This window comes from Alexandromys fortis, unplaced genomic scaffold (assembly GCF_014885135.2).
Source record: "Alexandromys fortis isolate MF-2015 unplaced genomic scaffold, M_Fortis_MF-2015_v1.1 scaffold_10, whole genome shotgun sequence".
NCBI lineage: Eukaryota > Metazoa > Chordata > Mammalia > Rodentia > Cricetidae > Alexandromys > Alexandromys fortis.
Window position 1 is genome coordinate 10,032,170 of NW_026067895.1, and position 15,327 is coordinate 10,047,496.

The 15,327-nt window shown below is 47.5% G+C and overlaps 1 protein-coding gene across 3 annotated transcripts in view; it reads left to right on the plus strand.

Annotated features, from left to right (window-relative positions):
* The window catches only part of Dock8 (dedicator of cytokinesis 8), a 184,598-nt gene extending 172,376 nt beyond the window's left edge, over positions 1-12,222 (plus strand). For all 3 annotated transcript variants that reach the window (XM_050157606.1, XM_050157613.1, XM_050157623.1), the window contains exons 45-48: positions 2,927-3,070; positions 4,277-4,383; positions 10,683-10,853; positions 11,276-12,222. In XM_050157606.1, coding sequence (XP_050013563.1) covers positions 2,927-3,070; positions 4,277-4,383; positions 10,683-10,853; positions 11,276-11,336 — 483 coding nt within the window. In that variant the 3' untranslated portion in view covers positions 11,337-12,222. The remainder of the gene's footprint in view (positions 1-2,926; positions 3,071-4,276; positions 4,384-10,682; positions 10,854-11,275) is intronic.
* Positions 12,223-15,327: the final 3,105 nt, after the last annotated feature.

Below are 15,327 nucleotides of genomic sequence, written 5' to 3' on the forward strand. Positions count from 1 at the left end.
TATATTATATATAAGTATATAAACTCAAATATATGTTTATAGTATATTATATATTTATATTATGCATTAATATTATTAATTTATATGGTATGTTTATATATGTATATTTTATATTTATATAAAATGTAGCATAACTTTCTATAGCATGGTTACTTACTTAATTACAGTGTCATTTCTTTCCACTTTATTTATAAACATATAAACTTATTATAAACATTTGGCCCTTTATATTCTCAGGTTTTGTATGCCATGGAGTAAGTAAACATGAATTAGCATTTTTAAGGGAAAGTTTATATCTATTAAGAATATTTTATCCTTGTCATTTTCGCCTTAAAGAATATGGTTAAGCAAATATCTTCACGGTCTTTGCAGCCCATTGGCTGTGAAAGATTTGCTACTCCAGTGTGGAGTGTTTCTCACTGCTGTGACCAAAGGCCTGAAGATTTTAGGGGAAGATTTACTCTAGCTCACAGTTTTTGAAGTCTCCTACACCATGGTGAAGAAGGCATGGCAGAGCCGTTCAGCACACATCACAATGACGAGGAAGCAGACAGTGAGGCTTACAGAAAGGGGTCAAGGAAAAATAACAGCCCCAAGGGTATGCTGCCACAGACCTATGTCACCCAGCCAAGCCCATTCTCTAGACCTACGTCACCCAATCACACCCATCCTTTAGACCTATGTCACCCAATCAAGCCCATCCTCTAGACCTATATCACCCAATCATATCCATCCTCTAGACCTATGTCATGCCTCCTGTCATCAATTTGAGAGATTCACACACAGGCTATGTAGGAGGATTCTGTTGGAAGCTAGGCCCTCAGCATGTATGTGATGCTATGGGTATATTTCATGTTCAAAACCCTGAGCATCCTCAGATGATTTCGGTGTGGTTGGAGAGAGTGGTCCCCAGAACCAACTTTCCATGGAGAGAGGACTGGCTGTATCTAAATCTTAAATAGTTTGTGCAGTGTTTTCCTCTAGGGTTAGCTACTAAATTCAAGGCCTTGTGCTTGCTAGGTGAATACTATATACTACACCCCAGCCTTCCGTTTCAAGTGTGTGTGTGTGTTGTTTCAGGCATTCTTGTAGTCTAAATTACTTGAGAGGGAACCACAGATCAGCAGTCCCCCTGAGCTGGTGCTTAGATGAGGCAGTTATATCAACTTGGCTTCTGGCTCCAGATTCATCCTGTGTACCAAGTATTTGACTCCAATTTCTTAATTAAAAATGTTGGCAAGAAAGGCCTTATGATATTTTGGAGACTTTAACCCATTTTAATAGAGTCCATCACCAGCATTCCCTTTTTTCCTTTAAATCCCTACATGCCGATTCGCATACCACCTCTTTATACCGACTGCAGCCTCCTCCAATTCGCGGCTTTACTGGTCACAACAGATAGCATTGTCTTTCTTGTATAAACCACACCCAGTTTTCAGCTTGCTTGCTTTCTGGGATGCAGAATGAAGCCTTACAAATCCTTGTTAACTGATGTGTAAGCGGATGACTTCTGGATCTTGATGAGCCTAGCCCAAAGCCTCTTACAGCTGTCTCGTGCATACCTAATACGACAGGAATTTTTATTGCAACTTACTTTCATGACATCTTACCCAACCAGGCATTCCGCTTGATCTTCATAGAAACAGTTCTTTCTTTCCACACCCTTAGTTCGTCAGTTTATATGTTCTTTATTAAAATAACAAGTGTAGCAGGCCTAATCAAGTCCGTGAGCAAGTAGAGGACTTGCAGTCATCTGCTCATGGGCTGACCTGGCTGGAGAGCAGCCATCTAGACCACCATTGAGGGGTGCAGCTTCCTCAGGGAGGTACATTCCCAGAGGGTGGAGGAACCTGCCCTGGAGACTGTCGATAGGAAGGAGGTTTCGGAGGCATCTAGTGTGGTTCTTATTGTTTTGGACTTTAGAACAGTAAGATATTCTAGGCACAATACAGATACATTGTCTGTACAAGTGTCCTGATAACCATATGCAGTTCTCTAGAACTACTCTGTGGTTTCCATTGCTTGGGATGTGTAACAAAGTGTCCCGAACTGAATGGCTTAAATAACAGAAATGTATTGTCTCGACAGTTCTAGAGGCATGAAAGTTCAAATTCAGGAGGCTGGCTGGTTGGAATCCACCCCAGGCCTGTCCCCTGGACGTGAAGGACCCCATCCCCTAGTGTCAGTTTACATCACTTGTCCTATAGACACACTTGTGTCCTCATTCCTCATCTCCTAAGGACACCAATTATATGAATTAGGTCCACATTAATAAACTAACTTTACCACCTACATATAGGGTCACCTTCTGAGCTCCTGGAGGTTAGGACTTTAGCATGTGGGCTTGGGGGAGACAGGATTTGACCCATCATGTTCATGAAAGCCCCTACCCCAAATCAGCAGAACTTAACAACTAGCTCGGTCCTGAAGAGAATCCTCTGCACCAGGGTGAACTGGAAAGGGCCCAAATGATGCCAAAAACTTATGTGATGATGGAGAGCAGATCTTGGTTGCTGTGCTGTCCGCCTTGTAACTTGAGTAACTTGTTCAATAATAGAAAAAGAAACCTAACCATATAGAAAGAGCATGGGCCTTGAATAGAGGCCCAATTATGACCAAATTTGTACCTTAACACTTAATATATTTTGTGTTACTTACTTGATCTTATAAATTCACCCTTGACTATAGAGTGTGAAGGACAGGAGGCTGTTTAAAAGAGAAACACATTTACAATACTAAACATGTAGGTACTCAAGAAATGTCGGGTCCATCTCTCTACGTGGCCTGTTCAGATTACTCCAAAGTCCCCTGTAAGTCTTTCCTTAGCTGCCTCTTCAAAGCCAGACAGCCTCCCTGTCAGCGTTCCAGGTTTGCCGGGCACTGTGAGGAAGACCATGACCTTATTATCCCGTTGTCTTCTGTTTAGTTTGTTTTGACTCCTATTGAAGTTGCCATTGAGGATATGAAGAAGAAGACCCTGCAGTTAGCTGTGGCCACACACCAGGAGCCCCCTGATGCCAAGATGCTGCAGATGGTTCTGCAGGGCTCTGTAGGAGCCACTGTGAATCAGGTAAGCAGGGTTCACTTAATAGCATCTCGGCCAGGCCTTACTCTTTTGCTCATGAGGTCTGCACCCTTCTTAAGACTTAATGAATCAGTCCACATGCAGCCTTCCCAAAGAAATTCTAGAAAGGAGTGGACTGTGTTCAAAAAATGCCATTTTCTCAGAGTCTACACTTTGGAACCAGATCTGGCAATGTGACCCAGAACTGGAGTCCTATTAAAGTGAGCTCACTAGTGTCCAGCATAGGTGGAGCTCTGGGCAGAGCTTGGCACTAATCGAAGAAGGTGCATATAGAGAAGAAAAGGCCCAGCCCATCTCTGCTCGTTTAGCTACCAAGTATACCCTGCATAGCAAGGGTCTTGCCAACCAGGATTGATCTGGGGCTGGGCTCTCAAGCCAACTAAAAAGGGTGATGCTTCTTATTCCTATGAGAACCATTACACATGAGGTAAGCATCGAATTCAGCCTGTCTCAGATGGAGAGACATACAAGTCTAGTTACTACCTTCTGTCTGTGGCCTTGATGTTGGTTCTCCACACCAGCATGCTCAAAAACTCACCAACCATTGTTCTTTCCAGCCAGCACCTCCTCCAACTTCCTCTGCAGAAGTTCTAAATTTGCTCAAAATCTGGGTAACAGAGTCACCAGGCAGGAGAAAGACTACCGTGTGCCCAACACTATACAAACATTAGGGCATTTCTGCTTTTGGGAGTCCCAGTCCTATGAAGAAAACAGAAGCGGTTTCCTCTCTCACCCACAGGCCACAGATGGCCTGTGCATTTCTCTGACTCAAACCAGGGCTTACACAAAATGGTTTCTTCCACCAGGGCTACCAGACAGGGCTACCTTCTGTCTGTGGCCTTGATGATGGAGAAGCCAGTGTGACTGAACGGATAGAGATAGTTCTTGTGTTAGAGGAACCCCTCGCAATAGCCTTTGCTGGAGTTGCCTTACCTTGTGGTATGAAGGGAAGGCTGTAGGGTTAGTATTTGAGATGCATTCAATACTAGTCAGTATTCTCCTAAAACTCTTAATCCTCCTCAAGAACCAATTTCCTGAGAAATTCAAGACTTCCCTGGGCTTTTTTTTTTTTCAATGAAACAAGCTACAAAATTAAATGCCCGAACTAAGGAGCCCTCCCAACATTCTCTCTCTCCCAAGCAATTTAATTTTCATTCCAGTATCTGTATTGTGTTTCGCTTTCTCCATCAGGGACCACTGGAGGTAGCCCAAGTGTTCTTGGCTGAAATTCCCGCTGACCCAAAGCTCTATCGCCATCACAACAAGCTGAGGTTATGCTTCAAGGAGTTCATAATGCGGTAAGAAGGGGGATGGTTGTGGCTGGGGCCTGGCAGCATGGGGCCACTGCTCAGCAATGGGGTGTTTGCCTGACATGCATGAGGTCGTGGATGCCATCCCCAACGCTACAAAAGCAAATAAAAAAGTATTCCAGATACCACCCTGGATCATAGGCTCTGCTTTAAGAACCCTGCCAGATGCTTGTGATGCACACACACACACACACTCACTCATACGCTTAAAGACCAGGGCAATAGAGCGACAGTGCTTGTTTGACCACTGAGAAGCTAACACTCCATGTGTGGGATGCTTTGCCGCTGCTGCTGCACTGCGCCTGCAGTCATGACGTAAGACAGGTATCTTCTTCTCTTTGCACATGAGGCATGGGAGGTTTGGAGATGGGAGGTGAATTTACTAATGGCCACACACGAGCCAGTTGGCAGCAGAGCTGAGTGGTAGCAGGTCTTCTGGATCTCGGCCATTCCTATTCTCTCTGTGCTGGTAGTGGCTGACCCAATTAAGTCAAGACCTGTTGGCATGACTAGCGTTGTTATTTGCATAGAGGGAAAAATAAAATCCTCTCATTTTACCCAAGGAGAGGCCTCTCTGGAAGGGCAGAGAACAGGCTCCTCTGAACAACAGGAGGCTCTCCACGGTGAGAAAAATACTTCCCAGCAGTCCCTAGTAGTGCCATGCTTTGTGGCCCACAGCTCAGTATTATTAACAATGTGGTTCTGCACATTGTACAGTGACTTACTTGCCTCAGTTGGGTAGACAAAGGGAAGGCTTTCGCAAAGAAGACATGTCCACATGCGAAGCCAGCCTCGTATGAGCTACTGACTTGTGTGCAGCTCGCTTCAAGGGCAGCTGGTTCAGCCCAGACAGAAAATGACTCTTTGGGCAGGGCCATGTGACCCCTGCAAAACAGATAGGTACCTCTGGTCTCCAGCAGCCCTAACAGAAGGCTGGGGACGGGTATGATGCCGCTTCACTTACAGGAGAAGAGCGTATGTGCCAGTCACGTTCCCATCCAGAACCTTGGTGCCCCATCTGAATACGGGAATAGCCTTGCAGGGCAGGTGGGGAGAACGGGAACCTGAAAGTTAGTTTGCCGAATTTACTGAAAACTCACTAGGATGCTGCTGTTGGGTGAAATGGAGATCCTGCCTTTATCATACGCTGTGTCCCGCAATGAAGCACAGGTACTTGGAAATAGGTGTATATGATAGGTCGCATCTATTAATGTTGTGTTTCCCCTTTGATAGCAATTCTGCCATTGTATACAAGGTACATTTTCTTTACTCATAGTAGTTTATTTGCTTTTGTTTTGTGGTCCTTTCTTCTTCCCTTCATCCTTTCCTCCATTCCTCCCTTCCTCTTCTCTCTCTTTCTCTCTCCCTCCCTCCCTTCTTTCCTTCCTTCCTTGAGACAGCGTCTTACTATGTACTCTTGACTGGCCTGGAACTCCCTATGCTGAACAGCTGTCCTCAGACTTACAGAGATCCTCCTACCTCTGGCTCTGGAACGCTGAAATTAAATGTGCATGCCATCATGCCAGGCTAATTACTAGATATTTTTGTAGCAAAGGGCTAGAAAAAAATATTTGGATCATTAATTAGAAGGACTTTTTCAGCATGTCTTTTCACTTGAAATTCATTGCAGTTGATGGCCTCCAGAGTTGGCAGTGGGCGGGCCTTGCTGAACCTCGTGGGCTGTGAGTGTATAGCCTGTGTTGTCTGCTCTGCTCTGGGTATTCGGTCTGGACCTTCCCCTGCCCCTGATGATGGGCTGTACCATTGCATTGCTAAGTAACAACACAGTGCAGTGTGTACTGAGAACTCTAAAAATGCTCCAGATACAGGGATCTGGAGATCAGAAAGGGCAGGTCCACTGTGGGCCGGGGTGGGTTTTATGGGAAACTATCACCTACTCTCTGTCCCAAATGTTCAGGTGGAAGGAAGAAGATGGTAGTGAGAGGGAGCCGTGACTATTAGAAGGATGACATGGCTGTAAGACTGTCAGGAATGCCAGCCCCGCTGCCTCATGGGAGTCCAGCTGGGGCAGCCTGTGCTTGAGAGCAGGCCATGACCAGAAAGAAAGAGGCACAATGGCTCTGGGCGAAATTTGAACAGAAAAGGAAGTTGGTTGAGCGAAGAGTCACTTTTAGGGTTCACATCAATGCCCTCTGCTGGATCACTCAATGCCATTGGTGAGTCCTCCCTAAGACCCCACATAGATGAAGTGCCCTAGCTGATCCCTACCAGGCGTGTGCTCCAGATTAGCTTCAGGCCTCTGGAAAATGCAGTCAGAGGGCAGGGCAGGTGATCATCTGTTTCCCTAGGAGGATCTTTGAGCAGAGTTATTCAAAGTCAACATCCTTTAAAACTCACTGTGTGGACCAGGCTGGCCTTGAACTCACAGAGATCCACCTGCCTCTGCCTCCCCAGTGCTGGGATCAAAGGCAGGCACCGCCACCACCCGGTCATCATTCAATTCCTTTGCCTTCTTCTTTAAAAAGACAAGTGTGAGCCAAGAGCCATTCGGGGCCAGCTGTCAGTGCCAGCTCACCACCTCGCCCGCCCAACACACTCTTCATACTACAGGTGTGGAGAAGTCACGCCCCAAGCATGAAGGCCATAGAGAAGAAAGTCCCGCTACTGCCCTTGTGACTTAACTACAGTTAACTTTCCCTCTACTTTATTCCACGCTGTCAGGAGCCGTAGCCTATCACCCTGTCCCTTTAAAATGGGTGTCAATCAGGTAAATTGCCCTCAGCACAAGCAGTGGATAAAGCGTCCCTCCCCCAGTTGCTCACCCTTCCAAGTCCAATGAGGAAGTCGCTGCTATCTGAGAACAGGACAGCAGTATCAAGTGCTTTGCACAGGTGTGTTCTCATATCCAGGTGGCAGAGGTGACTCCACTGGAAGTCACGTGTGGCCCCTCTTGGGCCTGTGTTTCTGTGAGCTCTATCATCTCGGCTTCCCAGGAGGCTGGTCGGTAACCCAGAACTCCTCGGTGACCTCAAGCCACCCTTCCTGTGAAGACAGCTCTGTGGACATGGCCCTGCCCGAATCTGTAGTTGCTTCTCCTGCCCTTGGGCAGTGGCTTCTGACTCAGCTGTAGCTGTCCAGACCCAGCTGGCAGCCTGGCATGCAGCAGTCAGCACTCCCAGCCTCCTGGCACTCTTCAGATGGCTGCCAAGTGAGCAAAAAGTCTTCTCTCTGTCCTTTCCTAAGAGGAAATGCCTGCAGGTTTCAAAAGCTCAGACAGACAAATGCCACGCTTGTCTCCTCCTCTCCCCAACCTGCTAGAGCATCATAAACACTGCAATATTTTTCTTATTTTCTCTCCCTTCTCTGATTGTTCTCATTTCTGCAAAGACTTGGGGCCGGGGAGATAGTTCATGGGTAAGAGCGCATGCTGAGCAAGCATGAGGACCAGAGTTCAAATCCCCAGTGCCCACATAAAAAGCCAGATGTCACTGTGCATGCACCTGTGACCTCAGCATAGGAGGGGGGCAGAGACAGGAGGATAGCTGTGTTTGCTGGCCAGCAGCCTAGTTCCACATCCAGTAAGAGACCCGGTCTCCAGGACAATCCTGATGTCGTCTTCTGGCTTCTACACATGCACTGCATACACTGCGGGTCCATACACATCACACCTACAGACAAAAACTAAAGATGATAAACATCGGGACTGGAGAGGTGGCTCAAAAGCACTGTTGCCTTTGCAGAGGACCTGGGTTCCGTTCCCAGCACCTGTGTGTGGCTTACCACCATCGTTAAATCCAGTCCCAGGGGATCTGATGACCTCTTCTGACCTCCACGGGCCCATGAATGCAAAACACTCACAGACATAAAATTTAAAAAAAAAATTTTTTTAATTATAAATACTAAGTGATTTAGGGGGCTGGAAAGATGGTTCAGCAGCTGAATGTGGGAACTGGTCTTTTTCAAGGAACCCGAGTCTGATCCTAGCACCGTCATTAGGTGGCTCACAACTGCCTGCAACTCCAATCCGAAGGGGATCCGGCACCTCTGGCCTCTTTGGGCCCTTGCACTCATGTCTGTGCACACACACGGATCTCTTTGTTCTTCCTCATTGCACCTGCAATGACCAACAAGAAAACTAAATTTGGTGCAGATTCTCTGCTCTTCTGGCTCACCCCATCCCGTCCCTTGGACACGCTCTTTGTCCCCATGCTCTGTGACTAGAGGACTAGAGTTCTGGGTGGAAGGATTGCTGGGGCCGAGACTCAATTAGAACAGTTGTGCTGTAGTCATCTGGTCCCAAAAGTCAGGTAGCCATGGGTTGAGGTGGGTTTTTTGTTTGTTGATTTATTGCTGCAGAGTTCCACCACCGTGGAGTGCGCTAGAATCTATTCAGTAGGGGAATCGGCCCTGTTTTCAGCTCTGGGCAATTGTCAGCCTTTGCCATTAGTTCTCCAGTAGTGTCTAGCTTAACCTGGTTCCTAAGGGTTTACTATCTCTGTGACTTCATTTCTAGAAATTCTATTTCATTCTTTTCTAGGGCTTTTTGTCTTTTCATTTTCCTACTTTTTGTTGCTGTTTGAGTTGTTTTGACGCTGGGTTTTCTAGCTACTCTTACTTTTTCTTGTTTTATCTTACTTCGCTGTGTTATGGCTAATCCCTTTTCCTTTTTTAGACAGCGTCTCACTGTGTAGACCAGGCTGCCCTCCAGCTCATGGAGATCCACCTGCCTCTGCCTCTCAAGTGCTAGGATTAAAGGTGTGCGCCACACCTAGCTTATGGCTTGTCTCTCCTTCTTACACAGCTATAAGTTTCTCTCGTGAGCTCATTTTAGGCAGGAATTGCTCCTCGTGAGGGTGGCCATGTGCCCCAAGAAAGTGTGCGTCTAGTACACTTTGTGTAGGTTTCTGGTGCTTCAGGGTATAAATAAACAGAACTAGTTTGTTATTATTATTATTACTAGTAATGTAAGGCCTTGGAGAGGCAGTATGTGAGTGATACAGCCTCAGATTTCAATTTCCCAAGTCAACTTTCACGTTAAAGACCTTATGCTGATAGTGACTTTATAGTCCACTCTCTGGGCAGCGTTTCTCTAAGCCCCTCTGTTCAAGTAAGTTGGCTTTCTTCAAGACTCTAGGCTGAATGCCTGGCAGAACCCAGCAGTGCTGACTCTCAAACCTGAAGCAGGACCTGACAGTCTGCCTTTTGTTTTTTTGGTTTTGGGGTTTTTTGTTTGTTTGTTTGTTTGTTTGTTTTTGAGACAGAGTTTCTCTGTGTAACAGCCTTGGCTGTCCTGAATTCCCTTTGTAGACCAGGCTGGCCTTGAACTCACAGAAACCCACCTGCCTTTGCCTCCCAAATACTAGGATTAAAGGGGTATGTCGCCATGCTTGGCCACAGTCTGCTTTTGGAAAGCTCTGTGGGGAACTGAAGGGCCACAAGGTCTGAAAACACTCTTAGTGGGGCTTCATTGATGGCTCAGTGCGTAAGAGCACTTGCTGCCCAAACGTAAGGACCTGAGTTCGGATCCCAGCACCCATGTAAGAAGCAGGGCATGGTCCCACACCTTCCTGTAACCCCAGCAATCAAAGAATGAGGAGAGACTGAAGGATTGCTGTCTTTATAGTTTACTGTGCTGCCAAGGCAAAACTCATCAGCTCCAGGTTCCAGAAGAGTCCTTGCCTCAAAGGGATAAGGCAGATTGTGATGGAGGAGACTACCCAACGTCCTCCTTTGATCTCTGAGTGCTTGCACAGACATGCGCACATCACACATGTTTACACACACCATACACATACACTCACACACACAAGCATATCAGAGGTTGTGGTTGTGAACTTTACATCACGGTGACACAAAGCACTTGCCGGAAATAGATTTACTTAGTCCACAGTTTTTGGAGCTTCAGTCGGTGGACAACTGGATCCATTACTTTGGCCTACAAAAAGGCAGAACATCATGGGGGCAGGGCATGATTTGGAGGAGGCTGTTCTTTTCAGGGTAGCCAGGAAACAAAGAAAGGCTACAGACAAGACATACCCCCAAGGTCATTCCTTCAAGGACCCACTCCCTTTGTTGCGATGCTGCCTCCTATTTCTCCCAGTTGCCCATCAGAGAATGACCCTATAGATGGACTCGTCCACGGATGAGCTCCAAAGCCCCACGATCCAGTCACATCCCCAGAGCCTGTCAGCTGATAACCAGGCCCTGAGGAAACATTCTGGACGCAGATAATAGCAGAGGTATTCAAGAAGCGGTCATGCTGCTGCTGTCCTCCAAGTCACTCAGTACGGACAATAAGGACATACAACCTCCTCTTTCCACCTCAGATGCGGTGAGGCTGTAGAGAAGAACAGGCGGCTCATCACGGCGGAGCAGCGGGAGTACCAGCAGGAGCTCAAGAAGAACTATAACAAGCTGAGGGACAGCCTCAGGCCCATGATCGAGCGGAAAATCCCAGAGCTCTACAAGCCCATATTCAGAATTGACAGTCAGAAGAGGTAAGCAGGGACCAGAGAGGCCTCTTCCTGGGTAACGGGGGTCACTGGGGTGCCACAAATCCAGCTTTGCTCACCTGCTCCTGGCAGAAAGCAGAAACACCCCCTCACCAACAGCAGACTAGGGGCCTTGGAGGCAGGCCTCTAGCCAACCAACCTTCCCCTGACCTCTCCCAGCCCCTTGTTATTGGCCTTGTACCAGGGTATTCCCAAGGCTACACAGTGTAGCTGATGTGCATGCGTGTGTATGTGTGTTTGTGTCTGTGTGTGTTTGTGCGTATGAGAGTGTACAGTGTAAATGGGTCTCAGTTCCTCTTTTTATTTACTAAGTTCCCCAGCACCAGTATCTTTCTGGCTCATAATTCCCTCACCCCCATTAAAAGGCCAATTAATCCTTCTGTGATCTTTCTCTCTCCTTCCTTCAGGGACTCCTTCCACAGATCTAGCTTCAGGAAATGTGAAACCCAGTTGTCACAGGGCAGCTGAGAAAAGCCACCTTTACCTGTAGTGACTGAGGCCCTACTACCCAAAAGGACTCGCTGGTACGGAGACAGCAGCCACCCGAGACTGACTACACAGTCCCTGCCCAACCAGTGCCCTGAAGCTTCGGGGTCCGTGATCATGGAACGATACCCAAGTGTATTCCGGAAGCTGGGGTGGGGTGGGAAAAGTGGGCATAATCATATTTATTAAAGTGTTTTTTTCACAATGCTGTACAAGCAAAGCCTAAGACGTCTCTGCTGAGTGGCCCATCACTGTCCACCTATGAAGTGACTTCTGACCTATATTTAAGTCTCTAAGATAAACTCAAATTGTGGACGGAAGAGTGGAAAACTGTGCTGTGGCCTATTCCAAGTGAGTTCACTCATCTGCTTGGTGGGAAGGAAAGAGAAACTCCAGAAGAGTGAACCGTTTTCCAGTATGTCTATGAGAAAGAAGATGCCTTGGAAGCCTCTCCCTCGTGATGGCTGGGAATCTGGAATACCTGCATTGCCGGACTGAGCGTTGTCTCGTTATTTCTGTGTTGTTTCTGTTAAGCTGCGTGAGCCCACTTTTACCCAGGGGACAATTGTGGGAGACAGACAGTACAGGTTGCCCAGCCGCACCTCACTGATGGCAAATTCCCCAAGGCGGGAACAGTTCTCCCATAGCATTTTGCTGATTTTCTATATGCTTGCTCTCGCTCACTCCTTTTCCTTTTCTCTGGGACGACACGGATTTTTATAAAAGGGTAATAGCTCTGCCTTCATTCCAGAACGTCGTGTTCTCTGTCTGCTACAAAATATATTAGCTTTGGACTCTTTTGACGATGTATTTTAGGAAAAAAGAGAAAGTTGTTATTTGAGAATTAAATTATATATTTTTCCTACAACTCATGACCTTGACTAATACTAAAGATGGAATAAGAACGACAAGCAAAATGCTTCCCTGTGCAGCTGCTGTTTGTTACTTTGACAACTCAGAGTGTTGCAGAGCTGCAGAGACCATGGTCGCGTGGCCTTGGTCAAGCAGTGGCGTCCGGAGTGGCCTCTAATGCAGCCTCTCACCCCTCTGGTCAGAACAGAGTTCTCTCAGTCCTCAGTCTCGAAATGTTTGCAGAAACCACTGGGCATGCATCGACTCATAGTCTTCAGGAAGACATTAAAAATTAAATAAGGCTTGCTGCTCTTATTTAAACAATAGCATAAACAGAGGCCTTGCTTGGGCTTTGATCTGAATGTGTATCTAAACAGATGGAGTTAGGAGAGAGACATTTTAACATTCCCAGGCACAGCACAAATAACCTGCTGTCTGACCGTGAGAATCCGGACATGCCACAGAAGCCCTTTGGTTTCGGGCAAGCCCTGGAGGAAAGCTGAGGGGGACCCTGTGATGTGCTCCATTCTCTCTCCTTCAGGGGGCAGCTCTCACTGCACCTCAGGTTGTAACTCAGTAGTTGTATATACCTGACTTGGATTAAAACAAGCCACCATGTGGGCGCTGGGAACTCAACTCCAGTCCTGTATAAAAGCAAAAAGTGCTCTTAACTACAGGGCAATCGCTCCGACCCTGAAGGAAGATGTTTGTGACATTAGCCTAACAGCTGAATGTTTGTCACCTCTACTGAGTTTCCCTTGGGAACACAGTGGCAGCAAGGAGCCTGTGAGTGTGTGTGTGTGTGTGTGGGGGGGTGATTTTCAAATGTTACAGCCTTGAAAGACGCAAAGGAAGAAACAGCTCCCTCACCTCTGTCCCTCACCGGCTCTTCTCTGCAAAGAGATAACGCCACCGACAACTGTCCTGTTGCCCAACAAGCTTCTTGAGGTTATTAGTGAGACACTGCAGAGTCTGCGTGGGCACTGAAAGTCTTCCGACTAAGGAGCACAAGTCCTGGTTTTCAATTTTTTCCACGCCATAGCCCTGCAAAACTACCCAACTTGCTTAGGGCTCTGAGCTTCGGAAATTTCTCACTGAAAGAGGAACCCTGCTTCCACCTGAGGAAATCCGATGAGAAACCAAGTGACTGAGAACCAGTTTTGGAAACTCAGAAGTACCACCCAAAATGTAAGGTAACTCTACTTTAAACCAACACCCGGAGAAAGTTTAGACGCCGCCCCCACACACCGCATCCGGTGCCTGCAACCTTGATCAAAAACGAGGCCAAAGGTGCGGGCAGGACAGAGGCCTGACTTACCAGAAAACAAATGCTTAGTCTGTCCCACTTGCCTTGCCAGTTTTCACAGCCTGGCAAAGGCTAACAAGGTCCTCTGGGCAGAAGGAAGGAAAGGTATCTACAGAACTCAGCGCGTGTATGCGCAACTGACCTAGAACCCAGCCAGACCCACTTGCGCCTCCTCCTTCCCAGCATGCTTCCACGCTTTCCCAGGGAGGAAATGCACTACCACATTGGCCCACCTGTATTCAGCTTGACTGGAAGCGTCCCCCTGAGGGCCTCAAAGTCCACAGACTTCCACTTGAAAAGAAGCCACTGCCCGGCAAGGTTCCCAGTTAATAATAGGAATGAGAGTGAGCACTTGGCAGCCATGACGGATTTGCAATAATTAAAATAACATTGGTGGTCAAAAGCTGGGCTCTGTCTGCAGCCGTCCCCCACCCCCCAACCCCCCTCCCCCGCCCTGGGCACCCACTTTGCAGTTGGGGCCCAGAATGCCTCTAAAGCATATTAAGCAAAAGGTTTCTAAAGAGGATTGCGTGGAATTCAGCAACATAAGAATCTCAGTGGTTCTAATCCACCAAGACCCATGGTCTCCCGGGCAATAGCAGGTTTAAAAGTTTATCGAATCACGTGTCTCCAGGGGTCCTAGTGGGCACGCACAGGGATTTGGGGGGCAGAAAGGTGCTGCAGCCTGGGGTTTAGAGAAGGACAGGGATTAAAAAGGGAGACACCCCCACTTTATCAAGAAAGCTTTCAGGGCCTCAGTTGTGAAGATTCGTGAAATGAAATCAAGGTAGGAATCGAAGTAAAAAACCTTGGCAAGTGGGTATAGTCCTAAAATGTTGTTCTTGAGGCCCCTCCAGGTGGTGATCCAGACCTAGATGTGAGCTTGGAATGAAAAGGTAAAAGGAAGTGTGGGAGAGGAGACTTTCCACCCCAGGCATGCTTGCTTGCTCCCAGGATCCAGGTGCCAGCCAGAGATCCAAGCCCTTTTGTACAGTAAAGGAAATAGGAGCTCACCATGCCCCCAAGAGAACCCTGTGCCCCTGCATGCAGCTGTCTATGGTGGAGGTTTGGGGGCAGTTCCACCCTCCATAATATCTGTGCTGCCTGGACCGAACCATAGACGGTGCCCTATGCAACACTTGCTTCTGGAAACTTCCTTCCCAAAACATTGCACCATCCTACAACTGTATCTGTGTTTAGGATTGGCCTCTCCACTTTATCAAAGGCAGGAACTGTCTCTTAGTCAGGGAAGATGATTTAAAAGCAGCAAGCTCTCACCCAGATATATACTAGCCACCTAGGGTCATCAAGCAGGACTTCTCGCTAGTGCGATTCCTTTCTTAAGGCCAACATCACTGTTTTGTAAGGGTTTGGCCTTGCTCCTTGTGCCCGGCCACTGGGAAGTAAGTGCACTTTGTGAGAGTTACTTGTTCCTACTGGCTGCTCTTCCAGAGGACCTGGGTTTAATTCTCAGCACCCACATGGCAGCTCACAGCCGTCTTTATCTCCAGCTCCAGGGTACCCAAGACCCTCATGCAAGCAAAACACCAGTGCTCATAAATAAAATAGGTTCCTTGTTCCTTTGGCTCTCACGGGTGGGAGCTTTCCCTAGGGTATGATAGTCTATCGACACCTCCATGCACAAGATTGAGCCTCATCTCTCCAAGGTTCCTCGAAGAGCCGACACAGCTGTGCAAAGGAAGGGAAGGCATAGCACCAGCCAGTGCCAGCTGTAGACAGTGAAGAGACCAAGAAGAAAAGAAGGGAGGTGGCACTGTGCACAGAGGGACAGAGATGGGGCTTCCCAATACAGCT